At 38.3% G+C, this 27,302-nt stretch overlaps 2 protein-coding genes across 4 annotated transcripts in view; both read left to right on the top strand.

Annotated features, from left to right (window-relative positions):
* The window catches only part of LOC129720557 (short-chain dehydrogenase/reductase family 16C member 6-like), a 61,258-nt gene that overhangs the window by 25,717 nt on the left and 8,239 nt on the right, over positions 1–27,302 (top strand). Inside the window, exon 1 of one of the 3 annotated variants that reach the window (XM_055672049.1) lies at positions 6,155–6,295. The exons of the other annotated variants lie outside the window; for them this stretch is intronic. Coding sequence (XP_055528024.1) covers positions 6,282–6,295 — 14 coding nt within the window. The 5' untranslated portion in view covers positions 6,155–6,281. Of the gene's footprint in view, positions 1–6,154; positions 6,296–27,302 lie in introns of those variants that run through there. 3 annotated transcript variants of the gene reach the window in all.
* LOC129720571 (17-beta-hydroxysteroid dehydrogenase 13-like) lies at positions 6,155–19,930 on the top strand. The gene is made up of 4 exons (XM_055672061.1): positions 6,155–6,295; positions 18,873–19,157; positions 19,223–19,400; positions 19,465–19,930. The coding sequence occupies exons 1-4, from the start codon at positions 6,282–6,284 to the stop codon at positions 19,906–19,908; spliced, it is 921 nt and encodes a 306-aa protein (XP_055528036.1). The 5' UTR covers positions 6,155–6,281; the 3' UTR covers positions 19,909–19,930.

The following is a 27,302-nucleotide window of genomic DNA, read 5'->3' as shown; positions in this document are numbered from 1 at the left end:
AGACCTTCCATTTGACACTGATTTTATGAAAATCGGTCCAGCCCCCTCTGAGAAACATGAGTGAGATTAAACAGTTTTCAGAACACATTTCTTTTCATAACTTGTGAACCACAAGTTCAATCTTTATAAAATTCAAAAGTTAAAGGTATTTCAGGTAGTCCGTTTATTTGAAACCAATTTTGTTCAAATCGGTTGTGTAGTTTTTTGAATAATAATGTTTCATAATTTTTACTTTTTGATACATAACCTCGTCGAGCTGAGTCGAGTGATATATGCCATTCAGCCCTTTGGAGCACTTTTATACTTTCGGTTTTGTCAGTGATTGCTATACCTTTCTAGGAGAAAGGCAAAACGGTTACCAATAAAGCAACTAAACCTTCAATTTAAAACTAAGATTGTTGAAATCAGTCCAAAAGAAGTAAAATAAAAAAAAAGTTTCTGAACACGTTTCTTTTCGTAACCTTTGAACTACATGTTCAATCATCATAACATTCGTTAGTTAGGGGTTTTGAAGACATTCCGTTCATTTGATACCTGTTTTGTTCAAATCATTCGTGTAGTTTCTGAGATAATGGAGTTTCATAACTTTTACATTTTGATACAAAACAGACAAAGTAACAGTCCAATTATAATAAAATTTCATAGGGTCTTATCAGGCAACTGGACCTTTCTATTGCAACTTATTTTGTAAAAATCGGTCCATCCGTCTTTGAGGAAAGTGGGTGAGTTCAAGCAGTCTTAGAAACATATTTCTTTTCATAGCTTGATTTCACATTATTATACATAACGGACGAAGTTGAAGTCCAATAACAATAAAATTCAATAGGGTCCTATGGGGCAACAAGGCCTTCCATATGACACTAATTTTGTAAAAATCGGTCTTGCCATCTCTGAGAAAAGTGAGTGAGTTGAAACAGCCTTCGAAACACGTTTCTTTGCGTAACTTTTGAACTACTTGTCCAATCATTATAAAATTATTTCACAAATGATTCAAAAAACAAGCCCGTTCTTTTGACACCAATTTTGTTCAAATCGGTTGTGTAGTTTCTGAGATAATGAAGTTTTGTCATTTTCACATTTTGATACAAAACCTCGAAACTAAAAATCCGATTACAATAAAATTCAATAGAGTCTTATGAGGCAACTAGACCTTTCATTTGCAATTAATTTTATGAAAATCGGTCCAGCCATCTCTGAGAAAATCGAGTGAGATTGGGAGACCGTTACATACATACACACACACATGCACACACACACATGCACACACACATACAGAAAATGCTCAGCTCGTCGAACTAAGTCGACTGATATACGAGATTCGACCCTTTGGAGCACTTTTATACCTTTGGTTTTTTCAGTGATTGCTATACCTTTCTAGGAGAAAGGCAAAAAATCTTTGAGGCAAAATTAAGTTGTCCAAAATAAATTTATTTATGTGTGGAAACCACACACCAGGGTAAACAACGTAAGTTTTTAAATATCTCATCAACCAAAAATATTTTTGCCTTGGAAAAATGTATTCTGTGTTAGATTGATGGTTTAGGAATTGTCAAAAAATTTCGTCACAATCGATCGAGAAGTTTTCGAGAAAAGATCGAAACAAAATTCATTTGTGTGGTTTACCATACAAGGGCGCGATAGAGGTTATCCCACTGCATTCGCTGATGCCCAGAGTAGAAATATACCAGTTTGATGGAAAGTGCCCTACTGGTGGCAATCGTGATGCCACATAATAAAAGTTACCGGAAGAAGACCAATGCTTACCTACGTTGCCGACTGACGAACTGACGAGTAAAGAATGGTGGTTTTCAGGGGCGTTAAACGGCACAAGGAAAAGAGCTAACCGACCGTTGGAGCAAATCCATGTTAACGTTTGTGGACCGATGGAATCAGTGTCTTGGAATGATCCCCATTATTTTGTCATGTTCGCGAAAAATCCAGGTCGGACTAACGGTAACCTACTCATCTTAGCAAACGGGAAACATTCAACAAATCAGGATCAGTTCTGTCGCTCGTGCTTATCGTCAACCGAAGTTCGATATCAGCGTTGTCAAGGAACGCCATCCCAGCTAAGCGGTGGTACAGAAGTACACCAAGCCTTCAGAAGGTGCGTATCTTTGGGTGTCAAGCCCCTACGTGGATACCAAACCATCAGAAGAAGGAGCTGGATGCAGGTAGTGCCTTTGATCTACGAGCAAGAGGAGGGAGAGGAAGTATAGCAACCTGCAGAAGGAATCGTCAAGTGGGATCCGATCTACAATGATAATGAAGTACTGACCGAAGACGAAACCGACTTCGCGCTCCCCAAATTTCGACATGTCTCCGGCCCGGGCGATTAACAGTCCACGAGGCACAGTGAACAGGTGCGCAAATTACCTGGTATGTTCCTTAATTATTTTACCGGCTTTAGAGCAACTGCTATTGGTTCTCCCTTCTTGTTAGATGTCAGAGGTGAAACGAGATTTATATCTGACAGGAACGTAAAACGGTGCAGGACGATCTCGAATCCATGACGACCCACCATGTATAAAGCTGATGGAGAAAAAGCCATTGAAAACGAAGCAGGTGGGAGGTTTGTTATGAAGCACGATTAGTGATCAAGGGGTTTCTTCAATGGCCTGGCATAGACTGCGACGATTCTTTCAAGGCCCTGTCAAGTCCACAGGGAGCTTCGTAGCGGCAAGGTTACAGAGTAGGTGGTCGTGGGCTTTACTAATAGAATCAGGCCAGTTGGTTGTCAAAGGATATTACCATGGGTTTATTCTCAGGTTCCCCACCACATTCCCTTTCTTCAATCTGAATTTTACAATACCCCTGTTGACTCTCCTCCTAACAAAAATAAGTCCCTATTATAATAAAACTGGTCTAAGTAGCGTATGAAAGTGCTCTTCAGGGAATTGTCTAGGTGATATTATTAGGATGGACAGAGGCTCGGTGTAGTAACGGGTGACAACTAAAAATTTGGAATTTTTTTTCTACAGCTGTCAAAAAAGGTGGAAGAACTTAAAAAACTGATTTATTTCTCATGAAGATACCTTTATTGTGAACTAACAAAAAATATTGAGCATTTAAGATAGGTCCGTTTCCGGCCTCCCGACGAAGTTTTCTTATGATGCCGAAACAAGAGCGTTGTACGATCTTCAAGGCAACTTTTCGAATGTATCTTTTGATTCTACCGATCAACTGTTCACAATTCGTTGATCTCAAGTTATTTTTGCACCGAAGGAACTCAAAATCCCAAAGAAATCTTTTATTGGACGACACTGAGGTGGATTCGTTGGGTTGCGTGTTTGGGGTACAAATGGAATCGAGTGATTGTTCAGAAACATTTGTGTTGTTTTGACGTATTGTGATTATATTTTCTCTGGCCAAAACACATACTTTTCATCTATATAATGTTTTGGAAGAAATGGAATCATAATGTTGTGCAAATATTCGTTCTGGTATATATTTTGATTGATAGCCGAACCGCTAGGCTTGAACCACGAATTGACAAAAAGGAAAGTCCTTTTCTGTCCACTACTCTGGCTGGTCATCCACTATTTTCCTGACGGATTATATTTGAGGTTTGCAGGAAACCATACACAATAGAAACCGGAAGATTCGCTCTTTAAAAATGGTTTACCGTGAACTTTTTGCTGAAATTGTTGTCCAGTTTATAACGAACCGTACAATGCGCTTGCGAAATGCTCCTTGTTTGGACACCATTTTAAACCAAACTGAGCATGCAAAAACAAAACAAAAAATACTGGCATAAAAAGGAAACATACTGTCAATAATATGAAGTGCAGAGTACAGAAAACACCTGGGCAATATCACAATAAATCTAATGTTTCCGGTCGCAGTGATTAGTCCTCACAGGAAAAAAAAGTCAAGTCCACAGTCCGGGTGGTGTGGTCATTACCACTCATCAAGGATTTCGTTTCGTGGACATCAAAGCGGATTTTCTCTATAGAGTACTGAAGAAGGATATCTACATGGCAGTTCCTTAAGGCGTGAAAGCAAAATAAAGTAGCGTGTGCAAGTTGTACGACCTTTTGATAACCAGTCGGAACATCCGAACGGTATGAAATCATAAATACTTTCTAGATCATAGATAACATTCACTCAGGTTTGAGGCTTCTTACTTTTTCAACTCTGATCTTGATCTTAACCCGTCAACAGATTGAAAAATTTGCTTATTTTTAGCACTTGCGACAGACAAATTTGAAACTCAGTTTGATCAAACTGAAAAATAATCCAAACGAAGGTCCGACTTTTTCCAAGATTTTTTTTATTTCAAGGAGAAAATGCTCTTAAATCCTAGATACTTATTTTTTTAATTTTTGGATCAACAAACTAACCAAAAATTCCAAATTCAAAATTTAAGAATACATCCGAATCGACGATCTATCCTAATATGGCCCTTTTCAATCCACGAACGCAACACATGGCGCTGCACTTCGATACTGTTGCTATAGTATTCCGAAGGTTATCCTCCGGTTTCGTACGTGTGCGCAGAACCCTGCGGGTCTCTCGCAATCCCGTTGACCTCCTGCGCGTTCAACTCCATAAACCACCTTATTTTACACTTGAATTCGAAACGTTCTTGTCGGCTGTACGGGACCTATCAATTTATGTGGCTATTGGGCGGTGCAGCAGCAACAAAGCTGCATTGCATCGCGATGACAGTGCCTTCGACCTGGCTGGCAGCGTTTCGCTTGGCATAGGTCAGTTTCCTCCGGCCACTGCCTGACCATGGCGAGAGACTGAACTTGTTTTTTTTTTTAATTCGCTCTGCGGTCTCACTTAGTGCGGCGCGTAAATTTATAAATTCATTCACGGCCATGGTTCTCTGATAGTGGTCTTGAGCCGGCACCAGCACGAACCAAGATACTACCTTTATTGCTATAGGTGGATTTTCTTTACGCGGCACATGAAGACTGACCAAAGACAGAGAGAAAACTAAGCGGTCTGGCCTTAACATTCGAGCCGGCTTCATGAGACATGTGCGCTGCAGTTCTCAAAGAATTGCGCGGCATCGAAAGTCAGAATGTGGTCGACCGGTCCATCAACCGGTCTGCATTGGGCGACTGACTACATGGAAGTGAAAATGCAAAAAGCTTGTGCGTCCTTCGACCTCTTTTGACCATGTCGGAAGGGTGGAAAAATGCGATACGGTTGGTTTTATTTTCCTGCTACACTTCAGTGTAAGTTAGGTGTAACACTGATGTAGTTGTTAAATAATGACAGAATGTTTTGAGTAACTCACAGTAGATTATCTATCCACTTTAAAATAATGTTATTATGCTGATTTTCATTTTCATCCAACATGTTTATATCAAAATTATACTCTAAACACGTTCGCAAACCAGACGCAAAAACCGTGCGCGAATTTGATCGATCAAGCGACTGTTAGTAAACACACATCAAGTGGGTGAATCACAACTCCGATATGCTGCTGTTGTTGACAATTTTAGAACGCGGTCTGTCGCCCCGGTCTCTGCTACATACGATGAAGATCACGCACGATGTGTGTTTCGCGCTGACTGCACGGCCTGCCATATCGCTCCACCGCGATCGATCCGCTCCGCGTCCCACCTTACATTCTGCTAGGAGAATTCTTTCTCGAAGTATCACACACACAGAATGTGGGCTTCAATCATGCTAGCGACGGTGGCGCAGCGCGGCGGCAAGCAGGGCATGAAGCATCGTCGTCATTCGATCCTCATTTATACACTGATTCGAGCCCACTTGTAAGTATAAGAAGTCAGCATCACGCGCAATTCGCCTTCAGTTTACTGGATACAATCGGCATTATCGGGTCAACCGACGGTTCGTCGAGGGTCGCTGTGCCTGTCGTGATTTTTCCGCAGTTTTTCCCCAGAAGTAAGCAAGCACTAACCGATCTTCTAGTCAGTCCCCCAGCCGAGTGCGCGCGTGTGTGTGACGAGAGAATAGTTGATTAGTTCGCTTTAGTTTCGAACGAAGTGCTACCAGCGACGTGAACTTCGTAACCTGGGACGGGCCAAGTGTTGTCATTAAATTGCGTTATTATTTGCTAAACACATACCAGTCCCCCCGTTGTTGATAGTAGTAAGGAGACCGTTACCGGTGATAAGAAGGCAAGCTGATAAGGACCCGCGAGCGAATCTACTTTGCTCCACTGACCGCGACTTTGTTTCAGAACCTACGCCCGAGATTCAGTTGGTCAGTGCCAGTTGGCTGATTTGGTGCTAACTTAGTAGGATAAATACCAGTTCTGTTACTAGTGAAAATACGTGCAGAAAAAAGACTCCAAAATGCCAGAAACAAGGTAAGTGAGGGTGGTTGCAACTTGTGAGTGGGTTTTTATCTATTTTACATACGTCTAGCATTTGTGTGACGTTACATATTGGTGCTGCATTTGAAGCTGGTTTGCAACAGGTTCTAGACACTAGTGGGGATAAAATGTTGCCTTCCATCCGGTTCACATAGCTTTAAAATTATTATTCTGACTCTACATCGGATCGATTGTGTGAAATTAGTGCTTCGAACAGTTATTATTCGCATTGTGATGCAAATTGGCTTGACTACAAATTATTTTTATGTAATCACTATTAATCTGGATATTTACTCGAGCAACTGGTTGATGCGTGCGCTAATGCCTTATCTTCGATCTGTCAATGAGGCAACAACAGTGAAATTTTAACTCACTCGTAATATTTGATGCAAATTTGTTCTTTGATCCTATCTTCCAATTATTCTCACTTGCGTGCAAGTTTGCTATAGAAACGCTACGCATTGTTTCCACTTCTGATTGTTTAAAATGCCGTAAAAGAAGACTGATTGATTCAAACACGATAATATCTATTGTATACATTCAATAGCATCGCGAGAATGTTTAAAAAATTATCGCCAGTGATACAAAATTATGAAACCAAATTAGTGAACGAGAAAATATTAACTTCTCAAAACTAAGTATTTATTTGTCCTCAAACGGATAATTTGTTATTTGGTTAAATATCGAATATGATACTGATCGCATCTCTGTACTGTCCCCGACAGTGGGGATCAGGCACTTGTCTGATTACACAGTGGAAAGCTGCTATTACGCTGAAAATTTAACGTCCAACAGTTTTTGATTGCCAACATCCTCGTTTGTGTGAACGGCAGATCTTTTCAGCTACCGCTAACGCTGCTACCATTACACGCTCCTAATCCATCCAAGTGGCCATCCACTAATAAACTGATTGGCAGGAGGCTCTTATGTGGCCAAAAGTGCATCACCGGATTACTAGGTATAAATTACAGTTTTCTGTATTTGGGCGGATTTTGAATACAAGCCTAAGATGCGTTGGCATAATCGTCAGTATGCGAGTAAGAAAGTATCGGTGTGTGTGCTGTTCACTTTGCCTTCTTTCTTACGATATAATTCTTGTTGTTAGTGTACACCATAACATGTGGATCTCAATGTGCACAACTCGGTATGTGAATTTATTCGGAAAATTTACTTCTAACGAATAAATCCGCTCAAACCATAATCATTTGGCTGATGATCGTGATTTCTTTTGTAGAAAATAGAGTAAATGAGAGTGTGTATTCTCCTACTCTTACTCAACTCAATCGCAGGCTGCGATTCGCAGCCGAAGTAGTCATGCATCTGTTCTTCTCGAAAAACCAATGCACCAGAGAAGCATTTCATTACCGATTGAGAGGATTCAATTTTATTCGCGATATGTACAAATCCTGAGTTGTGCAGCTGAAGATAAAGCGATAATTAAGTCATATAAACAATAATATCGCACGCTTAGCCTTGGGGCTAATAGCGGTCTCGATTAACTAGATTAGTTGAGAGAATTCGTTATCGATATTGTTTTTCGGCACATTGTGCATGTGTAGGATAAGTACAACGATAAACCGTGCCCCAGTGCTGGGTCGAGAAAATTTCCAGCTCGAAAAGATCCTCGACTCGATCGGAAACCGAACCCGATATCACAACCATGTGAGAGAGCTAGCCGACCGACATCGCTAACCACGGAGCCACGGGGACCAAGTCATATTTGTTTCATTTCTATCACAGCGTGGGACTAAACACCACAATTAAAGGTATTTTTAGTACAATGGTTGTAGAGTCCGCAGACAGAATCAATTTGTTTGTTCAGTGACTTTGCATTCTCTTGTAATCTTTTTTTTTCTAGAAATATATTTAACAACTCCAGAAAGATATTCGTATACATTTCGCGATATTGTGCCTGTATTTTTTTTTTGTTCCAAAAACATTTATTTGACACGACACGAGCCATTCCTGATTGTTGAATAAGCACTGATTATATATCCTAAGGGAGCATACTTGAATGACGTAGCATTCATGGGGCTGGGGGTAACATCTCTTTGTGACAAGCTGTGACAAGGGGAGAGGGGGTTGGATTTAAACCGACGTAGCATTATTAATTTAGAAGACCGATTTTTTTTTTTTGCAGAAGAAATGTACATTGAAAATCCACTAAAACATCGCATTGCAGCGAAAATCGAAAATCTTTTTATCTATGGTATTCTGCAATCTTCTGAAAACTCTTCTAGCACATAAACAGTCACTTGCATTTCCTAACACACAAAAAGAAACGTTGTTTCTGCGTGCCTTTTAGCAGTGTAAATTATAAGATACTTGTTTATTTTCAAAGCTGGTATGTTCAGCGATTTGTTTTTGTGCGACTTCGTTTTCAAGGGGGGTTGAGATTTTGTGACCAAATGCTACGAGGGTAGGGGTGAAAATCATGAAAAAATATGCTAAGTCAGTAAAACATGCTCCCTAATGCGTTTCAATCAGTACTCTTTCAATATTATGCCGGTCACGTTTATTTAGTGAACATCGAAGATAAAATTAATCAAAAATAACATATAACCATTGCAAAAATGTTCAATTCTTGTTGAGTAATTTATTGTTTTTATAGTAACCATATTCGTGAGATAAATCACCTTCAACAGCAGCATTACAGTTTTTACCTGATAGCGCCCGAACGGAAATCGGATACCGCTGCAATGATAGACCAGCGGCGCTTTGCTTTACCTGTACTGTACGGTATTGTTCTGCCCATAATCGCATATCAGTTGCGAAGACCCAGCTTTCATCAAGTTGACAAATAGCGCATTTTTCTTCCTTCAGTTTTTTCAGCTGTTGAGCGTGGTTTATTCCCATCTTTTAGATATAATATAATGAGATAGACATTTACCATAACTTCTCTAGGAGAACGACAAAATTGCAGGTGGGGCTGGTATGCGATTAAAGACAGTGTTGCCTTAACCAGCATGTTTTCTTTCAAGACATCAGTTTCTATTGGGTTCTAACAGCTGGTTAACAAATTGAGAATGAGCGCTGTTTGGAACTTTTCGGAAAACTTCTACCTCTAAAACTTCAAATTCATGGAAGCAAACATTAATTGACCTGTAGGGACAGAGAGAATTTGTCTTTTTATACAGATATAGAGAAAGTCACAGTAAATGGTTGGTGTCTATTATTGTCGTCTTTTATAGGCATGCTCGCATGTGATTGGTTCATCGGCGTATTGGTATTTTCGGCCTATTCTCAGCTTTTTCAGTCACATTTACCTGCACGAATAATTCACCGCCAAAAAACAATTGCAACAGCATTCTTTTGTTTGATGGCTACAAGTTTTAATAGTTTTTTTTCCGGAGAATGCCATTATGTAACTGCCACTATATACACTTTGACACCATTGATTAAGTAATTTCCAAAATAGCATTTTCAAAATAGCTTCTCAAAAATGAGTCGTGTTTATTCTACCAGCTCACCTCGTTTTGACCTGAAAACAACCTAATTGCTTTCAAACTTGTCAGCTCCAAGCTAGCACCGCCAGTGCTTAATTCGTAAATAATTATTTGGAATCTTTTTCATACTTGCGTCGTAAATCGCGATGCCGTTTTTTTACTCCTCGACATATCTGCCCTGATGCAGTGGAATAAAGAAATTCGCTATCTGCTTAGGCTGTCATATGCAACTACTAGAAAGCCCTACATTGGAACCACCCATCAGCACCTTCATTGCACTTGTCGTAAATGAAATGTATAATCAGTCATTTGGCTGAAGAGCGGGTAAAGATCGATATTTCGTCGAACAATATCACGAATCATTTCATGATATTTCATCTACGATATGTGCTCTGGGTATATCATGAGCGAATGTGATGTAAAGACATAGAGAGAAAACGATCTGATTGTTTCCGTTTCCTCGTATCGGTGAGTTGCGTCAAATCAAGTTCATGCAAGTTCGTTTTCACGCACCTCGAAGTTCAATCGGGATTTATCAGCGTGTGAAACGAGCGACAGAAATTTCAGAGGCGAAAACGTATCGCATTTGAAATTGATATTTCGCTGACAGTTCCTACACTGATCACTAAACAAAATCACTCACTACACTAAAAATACTTTAATCTTTGAAATGTTCACCTCAAATTTTCAAAAACAAGCATAAATTAGCAGAAATACATGAGATAAATTTTTACAAATCCTAAATTTCAACTGTATGTATTTTCATCTGTTTTCACTGCGTTGAAGAAAATCAAAAGTTGCCAAATCAGTTCCTGTTGATACAAAAATATCATACAGAAAATGTTGGATTATTCCGACATAATTGACATAAATCGACAACACTGTAGTGTTTACCTAGGTTACCAATTTTGCTCGTAAACAACTACAATGGATTACTAGGTAACCTACTACGACGACCTGCGGCTACGTTCATTCATGATAATATGATTCATTCATGATTAACAGTGTGATGAATATGGAGGCGTCGTGAGATGAATAAATGAACATTGCTTCAAGTTTTTAGATGGATAGGGAAGCGTGGTGAAAAATGGTTTATTTTACAAAATTCAGGATAAAACTAGCTAAGTTTACTAAATGTACAAAGCAGGGCGATTTCATAAGAGCACGTAAGTGGTTTTTGTTTATTTGTTCAATGAAAATTTGGTATTTAATCCGTGCATTCTTCGTGAATATCGGCTTAATGAGATGAATAATGGAACAGTTCCCCTATGTATGTGAATGACCAATCAAATGTACGCCGAAAATAGAATCCACGTGGGCTGGAAATATGATCTTTAGGCTGTTATTGCCCGCTAAACTCTTACGTTTTTGCGAAACTTTTTTCGCATTTATGAGCATTTTTTACGTACCCAAAAGCACCAGGCTATTTGAAAAAGCTTGACAGTCAAAGTAAATATTCAAGTAGCCTCATTGTTTCCAATAAATAATTCAAGAAAATGTCAATGACGGCCGCCTAATAGGCCAGAAATAGGTCTTTTACCCTCTTTTGTACTTCGAAAATTTTTATCTGTTTTTGCCGCTGAGCTATTATTATTATTACTTTACATGAGAGTGAAAAACAGCCACTATAGACGTTAGTGCTGATGGTAGAACACGAGAAAATATTTTTTTTTCATGCAGTGTTTTTCTATCATTTCCGTCGTTTTTCATTATTCGTAGAAAAAACGAGAATAAAGTCATCCATCAGCCGCAGTGAAAGCGTGCTCATTGGTTTTCACTGTTTAACATTTCCTGAAAATGTAATACTCTGAGTTTGATTGTACGAACTGTAATGTTGTAAATTCAGTTCGTGTGATGTACAGTGGTATTACGCGAAAGAAATTTTGACATTTGATAACGACAGCAAGCGTCATTTTGATACCAAAGGAACAGTGAAGATTATTTGACTGAATTTTCAGACAAACTAATTGCATGACCATGCACGATGTACGTGAATTATTTCATCGAAGTATGACAGCTCATGATAAGAATAAAAACCTAGTGTATTTGGGGGTTGTTACGTTGATTTGAAGTGAAAATTGAAATAAAAATTATCAGCCATCTTAGTATAGAAAATAAAGACGTAGTCCCTCGTCAAAAATGAACAAATAACAAAAAATTCTAATATCTTAGTTCAAACCTTGAGTTTGAAGCTATATTTACAAAATCAAATCAAAAACACACAGATTCTTGTTCACACCCAAAATCTTGTGCAGAACCACGAATCGAAAATTTCTAATTTTAAAGTTCCTAAGCTCCAATTCCAATTGAACTTCTAATCTTTTTTTCGAACTGAATTTCTATTTTTAACAACGGCTTTTTCCCGTTAACACGCAAGTTCATTAAGCAGACAGTATATGAAGTAGAGAGAACGAACTGGGAATATGATACAGATTTGGAAAAATATACCGCATCCCGACGGGACATGAACCCGCAATCTCCCTGTCTCCGGCATGGTGTTTTGACCAATTAAACCTCGGGGACGGTGGTACTGTTCCACAATCTATATCGTATCACATTCCGCTGCCGACTTATTCTATTGCTCATCCCTAACTATGCGATATATCTTTCCAAATCTGTATCATATTTCCAGTTCACTTAATTTTCGTTCTCTCTACTTCATATACTGTCTGCTTAATGAACTTCTAATCCTTGACAAAAAATGCCATAGACAAGAGAAAGAGAAACACCACGAATTTAGAAACTAAATCGCAAAATGCGGCAGCAAAATCTTAAGTTTCGAACTGTGAATCATTGAATCTTGCTTTCTTATAGCTGAGTCTCGAATTACAGACCGAAGACTTCATTCTCAAACACTGAACTTAATCTCTAAGGGGCCATCAACATACCACGTGGACACATTTTTAACGATTTTGACCCCCCCCCTCTCCCCCTCCGTGGACAACTGCCAATATAAATTTTGAAAAAATTGTATGGACCGTGGACATTAGCCAACCCCCCCCCCCCCCCAAGCTGTCCACGTGGTATGTGGATGGCCCCTAATCGAAAGTCTTTATGGCAAACTAGTTAATCGGACAAGATTCTATATCCAGAATCTCAGGAGGCTCCATAGTAACAAGGTTACAGGGTCTGCTTTGACAACCGGTTAGCCGCGGGTTCGAATCCTGGTAGAATCCAGGCCATTCAATGTCAACGGACTTAAGCATGGATTTACTTCCAAGCTCCACACCAACCATTCCTCTACGTTGAACTCTACAAAATCTCGACAAATACCATTTAAAAAATTAATCCCTCTTACAATAAACCTAGCCAGAGGGGCATTCAATTCAAACCTTTCCAGAGAATTGTGATTGGCGATAATATTTGCCTGAGGTAGCGAGGCTCGAAGTAGTAAGCGTAGAAGGATCTAGGTGAAAAGGCATACACACAAGCACGAATAATGATCATGTCACTTGTTCTCAATAAGGATAATTATAATTATAGAAGTGCGGAGTACAGAAAACACCCGGGCTATATTATCCTTCTTCCCTCAAACTTGAATTTTTTGAAACCACAAATTACAAATCACTAGCCTGAGTGGTCAAACCCATATTTTCGATCCATAAATTACAAGTCCATCCTAAGTTTTAAAGTTCTGTTTCTAAATTCACTACTATCAAATTTCATAATTATCAACCGTATACCGGAACACAAGAGAAAAGCATTTTTCCATATCAATCGTTTGTTGACCTTTGATTACTATTCCCAAAACTTTGTGCTTTAGTTATGTAACTATTACACGATACGACGGAAAAGATAGCGAAACATTATAAAAAAATTGCAGGAAAGGATAAAGCGCAAGTTCAAGGTCTTCACCAACGAGAAAGCCCCTTCCAGACATTCCTATTTTCGGCACGTAATTGTAAACGAAATTGTGACAGATAAGATTATGGTTCCCTGTAACAGTAACTTATCTGAATCTTCTGAAAGAAGGTTTTACTAAATGTTTTTGAAATTTCTCTGGCAAACACAAACTGTTGAATCATTTCAATACAAATTTATTTTATGTGTTGCTACACAATAACAGTTGACTCTGGCAGTCTACCTCTCGAGATAAGTGTTAATAACTCCTTTATCTTATCGTGATGCACTATCTCAAATTTATCTTTACATAACCGCCGGATTAGTAACACTCGAAAATAAATAACCATAAAATCGGACATTTATCTAATCGGTATTTCGCACTTGCGAACTTTGGAACCAAAACATAGCAAACACTCTCTAAAGCACGAAACAAAAACTTAAGATCAAGAACCTCATAATTTCGGTGGCATATTCGGTTCAAGGGCAGACATGCAGGCCACGTACCTACCTGCTTTGCAATAAGTTTGCGGTTTCGATCTCCACATATAGGCTTTGTTTTGCATCTGGGCAGATCCAATCAGAACACGTTCTGCCGCAAGGATCGTGCAACTTGGCGAGACCGGTTTTGACAATTCCATTTGAGATTTGCTCGGGCACAAGCAGCGAACAAGTGCTCGTGACGATTTTGAGTTTACTCAGAACGATTTTATGATGACAAAGACGAACATTGGCAAAGAAAAAGTTGTAATTGCTTTGTTTCATGCAGAACTTCATGCAGCCGTTTGCGTGTTCCGGGTTCTCATGAAGGTAAATTCTTTTTTTTTTTTTAGGGGGGGATTTGTTAGTAGCTTAAGTATTTATGATAAATATTAGTAAATAATGAGTATGTGTGTCCAATCACAAATGGTGACTTCTCAATATGTTAGAAATTTGTAATTTTAATTGTTAGGGTTTGTTTGCTTTCGCAATTAGGACTTATCATTCGTAGGGATTTAAACCTACTTGTCAAGAAAGGAAAGTAAACTTACAACTAACTTAATTGCTAACTAATTGGCTATAAAGAGAGCTTATCGTAGCAATTGAGGATTGCAACGATTTTTGTCGAAAATTGTTAATAATTTTATTTGACATAGCTTCTAATGGTTCAACACCAGTAAGTCTATGTAATTCGAGTGTACCAAACCAAGGAGGACGCTTCAAAATCATTTTCAGAATTTTATTCTGAATCCTTTGAAGCGTTTTCTTCCTTGTTGAACAGCAACTTGACCAGATCGGTACAGCATAAAGCATTGCTGGTCTAAAAATTTGTTTGTAAATCAAGAGTTTGTTCTTTAAACAAAGTTTAGAATTCCTGTTAATGAGAGGATATAAACATCTCGTATATTTGATGCACTTGGCTTGTATACTCTCAATGTGCTCTTTGAAAATAAGTTTTTTATCATAAATTAGTCCCAAGTACTTAACCTTGTCGGACCAACTTAAAATAACCCCATTCATCTTGACAACGTGATTATTGTTTGGCTTGAGGAAAGAAGCCCTAGGCTTATGCGGAAAAATTATCATTTGAGTTTTAGAAGCATTGGGAGAGATTTTCCACTTTTGCAAGTAGGAAGAAAAAATATCTAAACTTTTCTGCAATCGACTGCATATGACACGAAGACTTTTTCCTTTCACGGAAATGCTTGTGTCATCGCAGAACAATGACTTTGTGCATCCTGGAGGCAAATCAGGAAGATCTGAAGTGAATATGTTGTACAGGACTGGACCCAAGACTGAACCTTGAGGTACACCTGCTCTGACAGGAAATCTATCAGATTTTGAATTCTGATAGACAACCTGCAGAGTTCGATCAGTAAGATAATTTTTTAATATTTTGATTAGGAAAATTGGAAAATTAAAAGTTTGTAATTTCGCAATCAAACCTTTATGCCAAACACTGTCGAATGCTTTTTCTATGTCTAAAAGAGCAGCCCCAGTGGAATAACCTTCAGATTTGTTATCTCGTATCATATTAGTAACTCTGAGCAATTGATGAGTTGTGGAATGCCCATGGCGAAATCAAAACTGTTCATTTGCAAAAATTGAATTTTCGTTGATGTGTGACATCATTCTGTTAAGAATAATTCTCTCAAACAGTTTACTTATTGAAGAAAGCAAACTGATTGGTCGATAACTTGAAACTTCAGCTGGGTTCTTATCCGGTTTTAAAATTGGAGTAATTTTTGCATTTTTCCATAATTTGGGAAAATATGCAATTTTGAAGCAGCAATTGAAAATTTTCACTAAAAAATCCATTGTGCTCTCAGGGAGATGTTTGATTAGTATATTAAAGATTCCATCGTCACCAGGTGCTTTCATATTTTTGAAATTTTTAATAATTGATTAAATCTCATTCAAGTTAGTTTCAATTATTTCTGCAGGTGAAAAATTCTGGGAAGAAATTAAATCAAATTGACGTGCGACTTCATTTTCAATTGGACTCACAAAATTCAAATTTGAGTTATGAACACTCTCAAACTGCTGAGCAAGTCTTTGAGCCTTTTGTTCACCATCTTTTAAAACTGGAATAGGCTTCGAAGGTTTCTTAAGAATCTTCGACAGCTTCCAAAAAGGTTTTGAATATGGTTTCAATTTTTCAACTTTGGTCTCAAAATTTTGATTTCTCAGAAGAGTAAATCTATGTTCAATCTCTTTCTGTAAATCTTTATAAATAGTTTTAAAAACAGGGTCACGAGAACGTTGATATTGACGTCTGCGGACATTTTTCAAACGAATTAGAAGTTGAAGATTTTCGTCAATTATTGGTGAATCAAATTTCACTTGAGCCTTTGGAACAGAATAATTCCTGGCATCAACAATTGCACATTTTAATGCTTCCAAAGCTGAATCAATATTCACTTCGTTTTGCAAATCAAGCTCATTATTGAAATTTCTCTCATATGAGTTTTGTATCTTTCCCAATTAGCCTTGTTATAATTAAAAACAGAGCTCATAGGGTTTAAAACTGATTCATGTGATAAAGAAAAAGTTTTTGGAAGATGATCAGAATCAAAGTCAGCATGTGTGATCAAATCACTACATACATGACTTTGATCTGTAAGCACCAAATCAATTGTTGAAGGGTTTCTTACAGAAGAAAAGCATGTAGGACTATTCGGAGACAAAATAGAATAGTATCCTGAAGAACAATCATTGAATAAAATTTTGCCATTGGAATTACTTTGAAAATTATTCCATGAACGATGTTTAGCGTTAAAATCACCGATTATAAAAAATTTCGAACGATTTCTGGTGAGTTTTTGTAAATCACCTTTAAAATAATTTTTGTGCTCGCGTGTGCATTGAAATGGTTAATATGCTGCGGCAATAAATAAAATCCCAAGTTCAGTTTGAACTTCAATTCCCAAAGTTTCAATAACTTTCGTCTCAAGATGGGGAAGAGCACGATGTTTGATTCAGCGATGAATAACAATTGCAACTCCACCGCCGGAACCCTGGATCCTATCTTATCTATGAACCACGTAATTGGGATCATATTTTAATTTAATGTTAGGTTTCAAAAATGTTTCAGTAATAATTGCAATATGCACATTATTTACTGTTAAAAAATTAAAAAGCTCATTCTCATTGGCTTTCAATGAGCGAGCATTCCAATTTAATATTTTAATTGTTTTATTTAAAATCATTGCTAAATTTTAAATTAGAAACAATTTTAATAGTAAAATTTGTGCCTGTTTGAATGGCTTCAAACATTGATTTTGCCTGCAACATGGCGTTCATAAGATCGAACATTGCCTGTTGCAAAAAGGAAAGTTTACCTGCCGTAATTTTGACATTAGTTGACATTAGAAAAAATATTTTCGGCAGCAATATTAGCTGGTGTAATAGGGGTACAATTATTTTCTAGCGTGTTTTGCTTACCCATATTAACGGTTATTTTCGAACTACCAACACTAGGCGGTATAATGTTCGAACTACCTGTAACCTGTGCATAAGTTAAACGGGTATGCAAAGTAGTAGGTAGACTATGCGTCACTGGTACGCTTGGAGAATTTTGTTTTGAAGTTGGTTTCAATTGAGAAATTGAATTTTGTTTACCTTGCCTTGCCTTAACAATTGCTAAACGGACTGGGCATTGATAAAAATTTGACATATGGTTGGCGTTACCATTCGCACAGCGAAAATTTTTACTCTCTTTCACAGGACATGTGTCCTTTTTGTGAGAAGAGTCTCCACAATTAAGACATTTTTGGTCCATGTTACAGAATTTGGAACCATGGCCATAACGTTGGCAAGTACGGCATTGGGTGATATGCTTTTCACCTCCGCCATACTTCCTAGATATTTCCCACGTTACACGCACATTATACAAAGCATGTGCTTTTTCAAAAAATTTTAAGTTGTTAACCTCATTGCGGTTAAAATGAATTAAATAATTAACAAGGGAAATTCCAGTTCTCTGACTGTTTTCGCCTCGTGATTTTTGTTTCATTAGAATTACTTGGGTAGGGGCTATGCCAAGTAATTCTGTTATGAAGGTAAATTCTCTGTTTTCTACTAATAGAACACCGAAGGCGTGTAGACCACGGTGAGTGGGGAATCGCAGGCCATCGACCCAAAATTGAACATTGAAATTTCTTTTCAATTATATTTTGCTTATAGTTCTATACTATTGAAGTGTTAGAATCAAAAATTTTAGAGCATTACGATAAAATTTGAATTTTCTATGATTTTTCAAGTGTACAGAGCCAGCGTTATTCAGCATTTTTCCGGAAAAAATGCAATGTTACAAAGTTTTCTGCAGCCCCAAGGGTAGCTTGAGTCTTGATGACGTCCAGGGTAAAGTGTTCTGTAAAATAGTGGAGAACAAATCCTTTTCATTAGGTAATGTATAATCTCATCGTAATATTCAAAAAAATAATTGGAATTGAAAAATTACGTATTACAAAATTCATTCAATTCAAGTTGCAGTTCTTTCACCTTACACATGGTTATTTTTCCTTGACAAAATACCTACATTGTACATTGTAATGGGAATTTAAGTTAAGCATTATTGGGAATCATTTCAATCATAATCGTCATGCTTGAATGTAGCTTGCGGGTTCAATTGAGCGTCGAGATGCATTACACGTATGTTTTCATAGTCTAAACCGTGTCACAACAGTTCACGTGCATGTGCTTGTTTTGTGTTCATTGTGTTCGACCGGATTCTTTGGAGGTCCGTCCTATTCTGTAAGTATTTGGTTTATTCACGAATTAAAAATTATCACTCAACACACTAGTAACACGAACCCGCTCGTGATCGTGCTCGATTTCCTGCTGCTGCTGCTGAAGGCGACAGTGAACTTCGTGGTTTCCATCGTTTACCTTTTCGCGCCTCCACCGGCGGTCGACGTTAATGGGGACATCGTTCTAATCACCGGAGCCGGCCATGGCATGGGCAAATGCCTCTCGCTGCAGTATGGCGCCCTGGGGGCCACCGTCGTGTGTGTGGATATCAATGAGAAAACCAACTTGGAAACCGTCGCGGAAATCAAGAAGAAGGGTGGCAAATCGTTTGGCTTTGTGTAAGTGACAAACAGGCTTAGAAAAATAAGATCAAGTTGAAAAATTTCCTCTTCCAATACCGCAGATGTGATGTCACCGACCGGAAGCAAATCTTCGAGCTGATCGAAAAAATCAAGGTGCAGGTTGGAATTGTTAGCATCTTGGTTAACAATGCTGGAATTATGCCAACTCATCCGCTGCTTCAGCAGAGCGAGCAAGAGATAACAAAGACTTTCCAAATTAATGTTCTAGCGCACTTCTGGGTAACTAATCTAACCTTTCAATCCGAAAAACAGATCAGTATGATACGCCTCCACTTCATTTTAGCTTCTCCAAGCAGTCATTCCGGATATGGTGACGCGGAACCGTGGCCACATCGTAGCAATGTCGTCGATTGCCGGCCTGGTTGGATTCCCCAATCTCGTTCCGTACTGCGGAACTAAGTTCGCGGTACGCGGCATCATGGAAGCAATGTCGGAGGAAATACGGGCCGATCCACGAAAACCCAACATCAAATTCACCAGCATCTACCCGTACATGGTCGATACGGGACTGTGTAAGAGACCCTACACACGGTTTCCCAGCTTGATGAAGATGGTCAAACCGGACGACGCAGCAGCGGCTATCATCGATGCACAGCGACGTGGAATTGTGGAAACTTCCATCCCCAAGTACATCCTCTATCTGAGCACGTTCATGCGTATCTTCCCACTGAAAACTGGTCAAGAATTTGGCAACTTCATGGATACCGGATTGAAGTCTGATCTGTGAAAGGGCGTTGAGCTGTATTAAAGTTGTGTTTGGCTGAATAAAGAAAGCTTTCCCGAGTAATGATGACTTTCAACTGAAACCGAGTAGCTTTCTTCAACTGATCACGCAAATGAGCTTGCAGTTTCCATCGTTTTTTTCTTGTTCAATTGACGTACTGTAGACATTGATAATGAGACAGTAGAGAGAGCTTTCAGTGCTACTTTTTGCAACCTATCATTTTATAGCAACTACCTTATGCCTTTGAAGGACCCCTCGAAATAACTATACAAGTATGAGCGATCGTTAGAGTCGCATTGTAATTACAAACATGATTTTCATCAGCTATTGGACAGAACAAACCAGGGTTGAAAGTGTGATTTTTTTTTCAAGAATTCAAATCATGAATGATTTATTCAGTTTTAGATTTTCATGAAGCCAATTGACGTAGACTCTGCGCTCGGCGTTCGTTCGATTGTTGCTGAGTTCGGGCGAATCAACTAGCGTGACTTGCTTTTTTGGATATTGAGTCTGACGCCAGAGTAAGATTGGATGAGATGGAAGTAGTAGCAAGGTTGCAAAAACCAAAAACAAACGCAATAAGTGCGCTTCTGCGCACAAATTAGAAGGGGGTGGCCTCTCGAGGTTCGGAATTGAAATTACGCGAGCCACCAGAAAGCGGAAGTTTAGCTCCAGCTTGTCTTCGGAATTTGTATAGGTATGTTGATTTATTTGTGGTTTTGCTCACGCAATTTTGGTAGGAATTTTAAAGAACTCGCCGCTGAATAATAACAGTGAAAAGTATATTCCTGCGATTTGTGAATCGCTAGAAACTAGCTGTCAACTATAATTTCAATCTCTGAGACATTTGATATTTTGTGTCAAACCTGACGAATTCGGGATTCCGAAATGCATTTTTATTTCACCCACTGCGAGACCAGGATGGATTTGAGTACATAGTCTCTTTTTTGTACAATTGAACAAATCTGGTCTGAAAAAAGTGAACCAATAAGAATCAATTCTACGATAATGGTACAGAAATTACACACAACCCACAGAAGAGTTAAACAGCAATGATACAAAAATTGTTCAAAAATACTGCAAAAATGGTATGGGTAATACCTAAAAATAATATGAATATGGTCTGAAAATAGTTCAAATTTACAAAAATAATTCAGAGATGACATAGTAATGATGAAATATATATTTAAGAATGAAGCAGAAATCAGACAAAAATTCAACATAAACGATAAAAAACTGATAGTAAGAGTTATACAACATCTATATAAAAAATGAAACAAGCGAAATTTTTCGAAAGTGTTTTTTACCACTTCTTCTTTTCTGTGATTTTTTTTTCAAAGTTCGATTTTTTGCATGTTTTGCATGTTGTGATTGTGATGAATTTTTCGAAGATTTTCATCAACGATTTTTAACCTTTTGAAGTTTATTTTTCATCAGTTTTGGCTTTGCTTAAGATTTTTTTGATCCACTTTTTCATAATTTTTCAATAACATTTTGGTATTTTTTCAATAGCTTTTAGGCGACGTTTTTATAACTTATTGACGACTGTTTGACGACTTCTCAATGACTTGTTAACTATTTATGAAAGTTTTTAACAATTTTGCAAGTACTTTTCGGTGGTTCAAAACAAGTTTTTGGCAAATTTTAGATAATTTTAAAGTTTAAAGTTTTTCAATAACATTTGCGTTCTCTGCTAAGGTAATTTCTAACAAAATATTTTGTGGTTTATTTATAAAATTTTGCAAGTTTTTTTCTATTTCCACAATTTGTTTCGACGACTTTCCAAATAATAAATTTATGTCGAAAATCCTCGATTTTTCCAGTATTGTTTACTCAAAGACGTGTTTTTGCTATCATTCTCTGTTCAGTTTGTTTTTTAGTTTTTAATATCTTTCACAGATAATTTCTCATTTTTACAATTTTTCCTTTAAGCATTTTCCAATGATTTGGTGATTTTGATTTTTTCCCAATTCCAATCATTACAAGACGTCTTTTTTCGACGGTTTTCAACGATCTCTGTAAAAATAATTATTTCAAACGACTTTTTATGTTTTGTCGGCAACTTTTTTAAGATATAAAGAATTTTTGAATTACTTTTGTGATGATAGTTAATTTATAAGGATTATTAACTTGCTTTTCCTGATTTTTCGCTTACTTTTAGACGACGTTTCTTTATTACAACAATTTGCAATGATTTCTAATGATTTTTAATAACTTGGCGAATAACTTGTAGCAGATTTTGATTCTTGTTTTGGTGATATTAGTGATGTTTGATGACTTTCTGGCTCCACATAGTAAATTTCTTTTTAAAATATTGGCAATGATTTTTTTTGTTTTGGAAGAAATGGCTATAATGGCTTTGCCGTTTTTACGATTTTTTGTACGGCTTTTAACTTTTTGGTAATCATAATTTGTGTTTTGAACATATTGTTTTGTTTTGCTCACTAAAGTGCACAACGGCACGCCCACCAGAAGCAGCAAGCCAAGCTGCGGCAAAAATTAAATTGAACAGCAAACGTACGGAAGTCCGAATTTAGCAGCTTTGTTGCTTGTCTGTTTACTTGCAAACAGTCTTTAATGCAGCCAGTCCCCTTTTTAACATTCCTTCATTCTATCACTTACGCGTCGCCATCTGATTGTGGCGTTAGACCTCTCTGTAGGTATTTAAGACAATCTCACGGGTTTTTTCATCATACAGGTAGCAATTTCGTTCATTGTCGCATCGCTATTACGTTTAATCGAAATCTCAGGTTGCAATGTCTGGTCATGGCATAGGAGGCAAATTCAAGAAGAAGACAATATAATAGTCTATAGTTTATATATGCTTCGTAATGGAAATTATGCGCGATGGTGCTGAAGTACCTATCGATCTTGCGTTTTTATAGGAGTACCTTGATGCAGAAGTGTTAGAATTGGTGGGAAATGCTGCTTGAGATGAGACCGACGACTTTCCCGCATGATTCAGTTCAACCCACGCTATTTTGTTTGGACGATGAGGTGGTACATACAACTCTGTTCCAGCAACGATCTATATTATTTCTAAATGACTGCAGGGTAATTGAACAACCCTTCTCTTCAAGGTTACCAATAATCTAATATAAAAGAGTGTTGAGAGAAAATTGTTACAAAACTGTGAGGCTTCGTCCCATCAAATTGATTAACCCCAATCGAGTGTATTCCCAAACCTATTGCAAGAAATATATTAACATATGACGCTTCTCCTAGTTTTAGGTTAACCTTGCGGTCGTGTCTTATTAACAATTTCTTCATCTTTGTTGACGCTATTTAAATAACAATCTTGTAATTTTTTCATCACGTTTCTACATTTGTGAAAACTATTAACAGGTTTTCGTGAGTCTTTGACGATTTTTTACCTTTCTACAATTTTTCGACATATTTGATGGTTTTCCTGATTTCTTGAAATTTCACTGAAACAAATAAAACATATAATTTTGGTGATTCTGAAATGCCTTTTTACAACTTTTTTCAAAATATTTGTAATTTCCTGAAAACTTTTAAAACTTTTGACGGCTTCTCGATTGTTTTCAAACTACCAACGGTTTAATTGACAAAATTTTAGAAAATGGCACAAAAATAATTTGAAACCTAAAATAAAAGTGCAAAATTGTTACCAAAATAGTTACGAAACGGTTCCAAAATGATGCATAAATGATAAAAGAAAATAGTTCAAAAATAGTTCACAACTGCTGCAGAAATAATACAAAATAAAAAGAAATAACACAAAGAAATAATCAAAAATAAATTAAAAATGATAAAAAGAATGTCCAAAAATGGTAAAAATGTACAGGAATGATTTAAAAATAATACGAAACTAGTACAAAGATGGAACAGAAATAAGATTGTTCGAAATAGTTTCAAAAGGATCCAAAATTAGTACAAAAATACAAAAATGGGTTTCAAATAGTGCTAAGTTCCATATACAGTCATCTCGGTATTATGTGCCACTACACTTTGTATTGGTTTCTAACGTATGTCAATAACTTATGGTAGCCAAATTTAGGTTTGGCAAACGTTATTCACTTTCACTAAACTTAAATTTGACTATTAAAAGTTATTGAAATATGTTAGAAACCAATACAAAGTGTAGACTGGCCCATAATACTTACTTTACTTTTTTGGCTAACGGACCGTTCACCGGTCTAGGGCCGAACGAATTAGAGATGTCCAGCTTCTTCTGTCTTGGGCAGCCGTTCTCCAGTCTCCCCGTACACCAGCAGCTCGTGCATCTTCTTCCACCGCGTGCGAGGCCTACCATGGAGTCGACGGCCTCTTCCTGGTTCTCTACTGAAGATAGTTTTGGCGACTCTCTCGTCAGGCATCCTGGCTACAGGTCCAGCCCACTGAAGCCTGCCCCGCTGTATTACCTTCACTATATCAGCATGTTTGTATACCTGGTACAACTCGTGATTCAGGCGTCTGCGCCACACTCTACCTTCCAATTTACCGCCAAGTATCGATCGCAGAACTTTACGCTCAAAAACTCCGAGCACTCGTCGATCAGCTTCCTTCAGCGTCCATGCTTCATGTCCGTAAAGGGGCACCGGGAGTATCAGCGTCCTATACAGCGCTAGTTTTGTGCGAGTTTGCAAACTACTAGACCTTAGCTGGTTACGCAGTCCGTAGAAAGCCCTGTTCGCAGCTGCAACTCGTCGTTTCACTTCACGGCTCATATCGTTGTCACATGTCACAAGCGTACCAAGATAAACGAATTCGTCAACCACTTCGACTCGTTCCCCATCTATCTTCACCTCAGCACCAACACCACGGGGACTCCCACGCTCGCCATAATACTGGTTGGCTAATAATAGTGGGATGACTCTATATCATTGATCTTGGTGATTTTGTTCCTATCGTTATTAAGCTGTATTCGACTATATAATAAAGTATATTATAAATAATAAAGTCTATCATTGGCGCCATTTTGCAACCCAAGATGACGACTCCCGGTTTCTAGAATATCTGACTATTTCCAGAATTCAGATGACATCTGTAGGCCGAAAATCAACTTCATATACCATTTTGAGTTCCAAGACACCATTTTTTTCGGTTTCTGTAAAACAACCTAAAATTACAAAATACTACTCATCATGGGTAGTGCCGATACTGAAAAACGAAAAGTCGACATCAAACGTCATTTTGTACGCCACTCAAGAGTCCTGGATGGTGACTTCTGGTTTCGTAAAATGATCGAATTCCATCTAATATGGACTCACCACAAAATGCTAAATCTAAGATGGCGACTTCCGCTCTCTAGGATGACATTCAAAATGGATATTTCCAGAACCAATATGATGTCGTCCTCAGACGCCATTTTTAAATCCAAAATGGCTGCTGAAGCAGTAAAAAGTAACAAATGTTCTAAATTTCGAAATATCCCAAGCAACTAGTTAATATATAAATAGGCCATTGTTATAGCAAATCGGAAAAAAAAATCAACTATTGCTTGTAAAATTGGCGGCCTTGAGACCATGAACTCTACGTGTTGACCTTTTTTCGCGGAATACTGTGACTCTCAAGCTAAAGCCTCTAAGGTGACAGAATTATGTCCTGTAACAACCCCTCTTTGCTTTGTATTTTTAACAAGAACTCTTAGCACCAAGCTTCGGAAATGCACTGCAGTGTGATACGATATTGACGAATGCGCTGTCCTAATACTATGACAGCCTCATGAATAAGCTATTCATGAGAGCTCACATACAGCTGAAGCTTACACAGGCAATGAAGCTGTCTTGTGTTGCACACGACAGCTCATTCTCATTTTCATCTTGTTCGTTCGGGCGTCACAGTCTAGTTTGTTACTTTTGAGAATGTCCTGTTGGATTGGCCTGCGCAGTTGACAGTCTGTTGATCGGGTGCGGCTGTCATCGATGATATTGAACTCGCGCTTCTTTTTCTTAGGCCGATGTCGTAATAAATATGAAGCAAGCCATTTAATATATTTTCCCTTTTTTTATCGCACGCTTAGCCTTGGGGCTGATAGCGGTTTCGATCAACTATATCGTTTTTGGCACATTTTGTATGTGTAGGATAAGTACAACGATACACCGCGCCCCAGCTTGTAAAGATCCTCGACTCGATCGGGAATCGAACCCAATATCACAACCGTGTGGGAGAGCTAGCCGATCGACATCGCTAACCACAGAGCCACGGGGACCACCTAATATATTTTCCCATTGTTGAGAAAAAACGTATTTCGCACCACCATGCTTTTATTTTGGCATCGGCCTTATCTAGCGAACCTATATATTAGAGAAATGACAAGACAATTACCGTTAAGGCAACTGTCAACATCAAAACGGATAACGGCAATGCAAAATTATACAGATCGTCCGTTTTGATGTTGACAGTTGCCTTAACGGTGAGTGTCTCGGCGTCTCTCAGGTGTATAGGCTAACTAGCCTTATCCGAGTGGGCTCTCACGTGGATCATAATCACAGCCTGCTCGGATTTCGCGCTGTAAAGGCTGTCATTAGCGACAGCTTGGAAAAACCTACAGACATAAGGAAATGAAAAATAACAGCCTGTTTGGCATTGCATGTATGCGCTATCGTCAGTGGCTGTCGGGCTGTGTACCGAACGTATGGGAAGCAGGGAGAGCTGTGCAATACAATGAGAGCCGAATTAGTTTAAAATTTGCTGTCACGGAGTTACAGTCTTTTTCAGAAGGCTGCTCTAATACCATTCTTACCTAACTACCTGGAATCTACCTACTACTACTACCTGGCCACTTATGAACTTATCGCCGACCATAACTCCCAAGCGTGCATAAGCACGCTATATTTTCTAGATTGATGATGACTTTCACTTCCACTCAGATTGTTTGAGAGTAACATTTGAACCAATCTAAGCTGAAGTAGGCTTGACAGTCATCATTGCTTGTCACCTCCATCTTTACCGTGGGGACGGGACACGATGCATATGGACGCTAGGCATATGGATGTTAGTCATAGTATGCTAGGCATACAGACGCGAGGCATAATGGATGTGAGGCATAATACGAGGCATACTGCCAAAAGGCATAACGGACGCGAGGCCGAATGCGATGTTGTACGATCGCATGAGGTCCAATAATGTAGTTCAGATGTTTTTATATTCCTAAAGAGTTTAAGTTGGGTATAATACCTTTCTTGAAATCATGCGGCGAAGACGCATAATCGGGGGCAAGGAAACGAAGCGGCACTAAGCCGCCGTGGTTTCCGCAGTCCGAGCCGGCTGCCGACCTGCCGTCTGAAGCGGCGGCCTCTCGCACCCAAACGACTGATCTACTGGTTTGCTAGGTCTACTCAAACAGAGTTTTCTTCCCTTCGCATTCGCTCGAACAGCGACTCGGCCTAAGCCCGCGAGTGTATTGCTTTCCAAATGACACTTTGAAGCGA

The sequence above is a fragment of the Wyeomyia smithii genome, chromosome 1 (assembly GCF_029784165.1).
Source record: "Wyeomyia smithii strain HCP4-BCI-WySm-NY-G18 chromosome 1, ASM2978416v1, whole genome shotgun sequence".
Lineage (NCBI taxonomy): Eukaryota > Metazoa > Arthropoda > Insecta > Diptera > Culicidae > Wyeomyia > Wyeomyia smithii.
The sequence above is the reverse complement of the archived record's forward strand: the minus strand, read 5'-3'. Positions and strand labels throughout refer to the sequence as shown.

Coding starts and splice junctions, on each gene's coding strand:
- LOC129720571 (XM_055672061.1), top strand. Junction 19,158..19,222: donor GGCAAATCGTTTGGCTTTGT/GTAAGTGACAAA, acceptor CCAATACCGCAG/ATGTGATGTCACCGACCGGA. Junction 19,401..19,464: donor ATGTTCTAGCGCACTTCTGG/GTAACTAATCTA, acceptor ACTTCATTTTAG/CTTCTCCAAGCAGTCATTCC.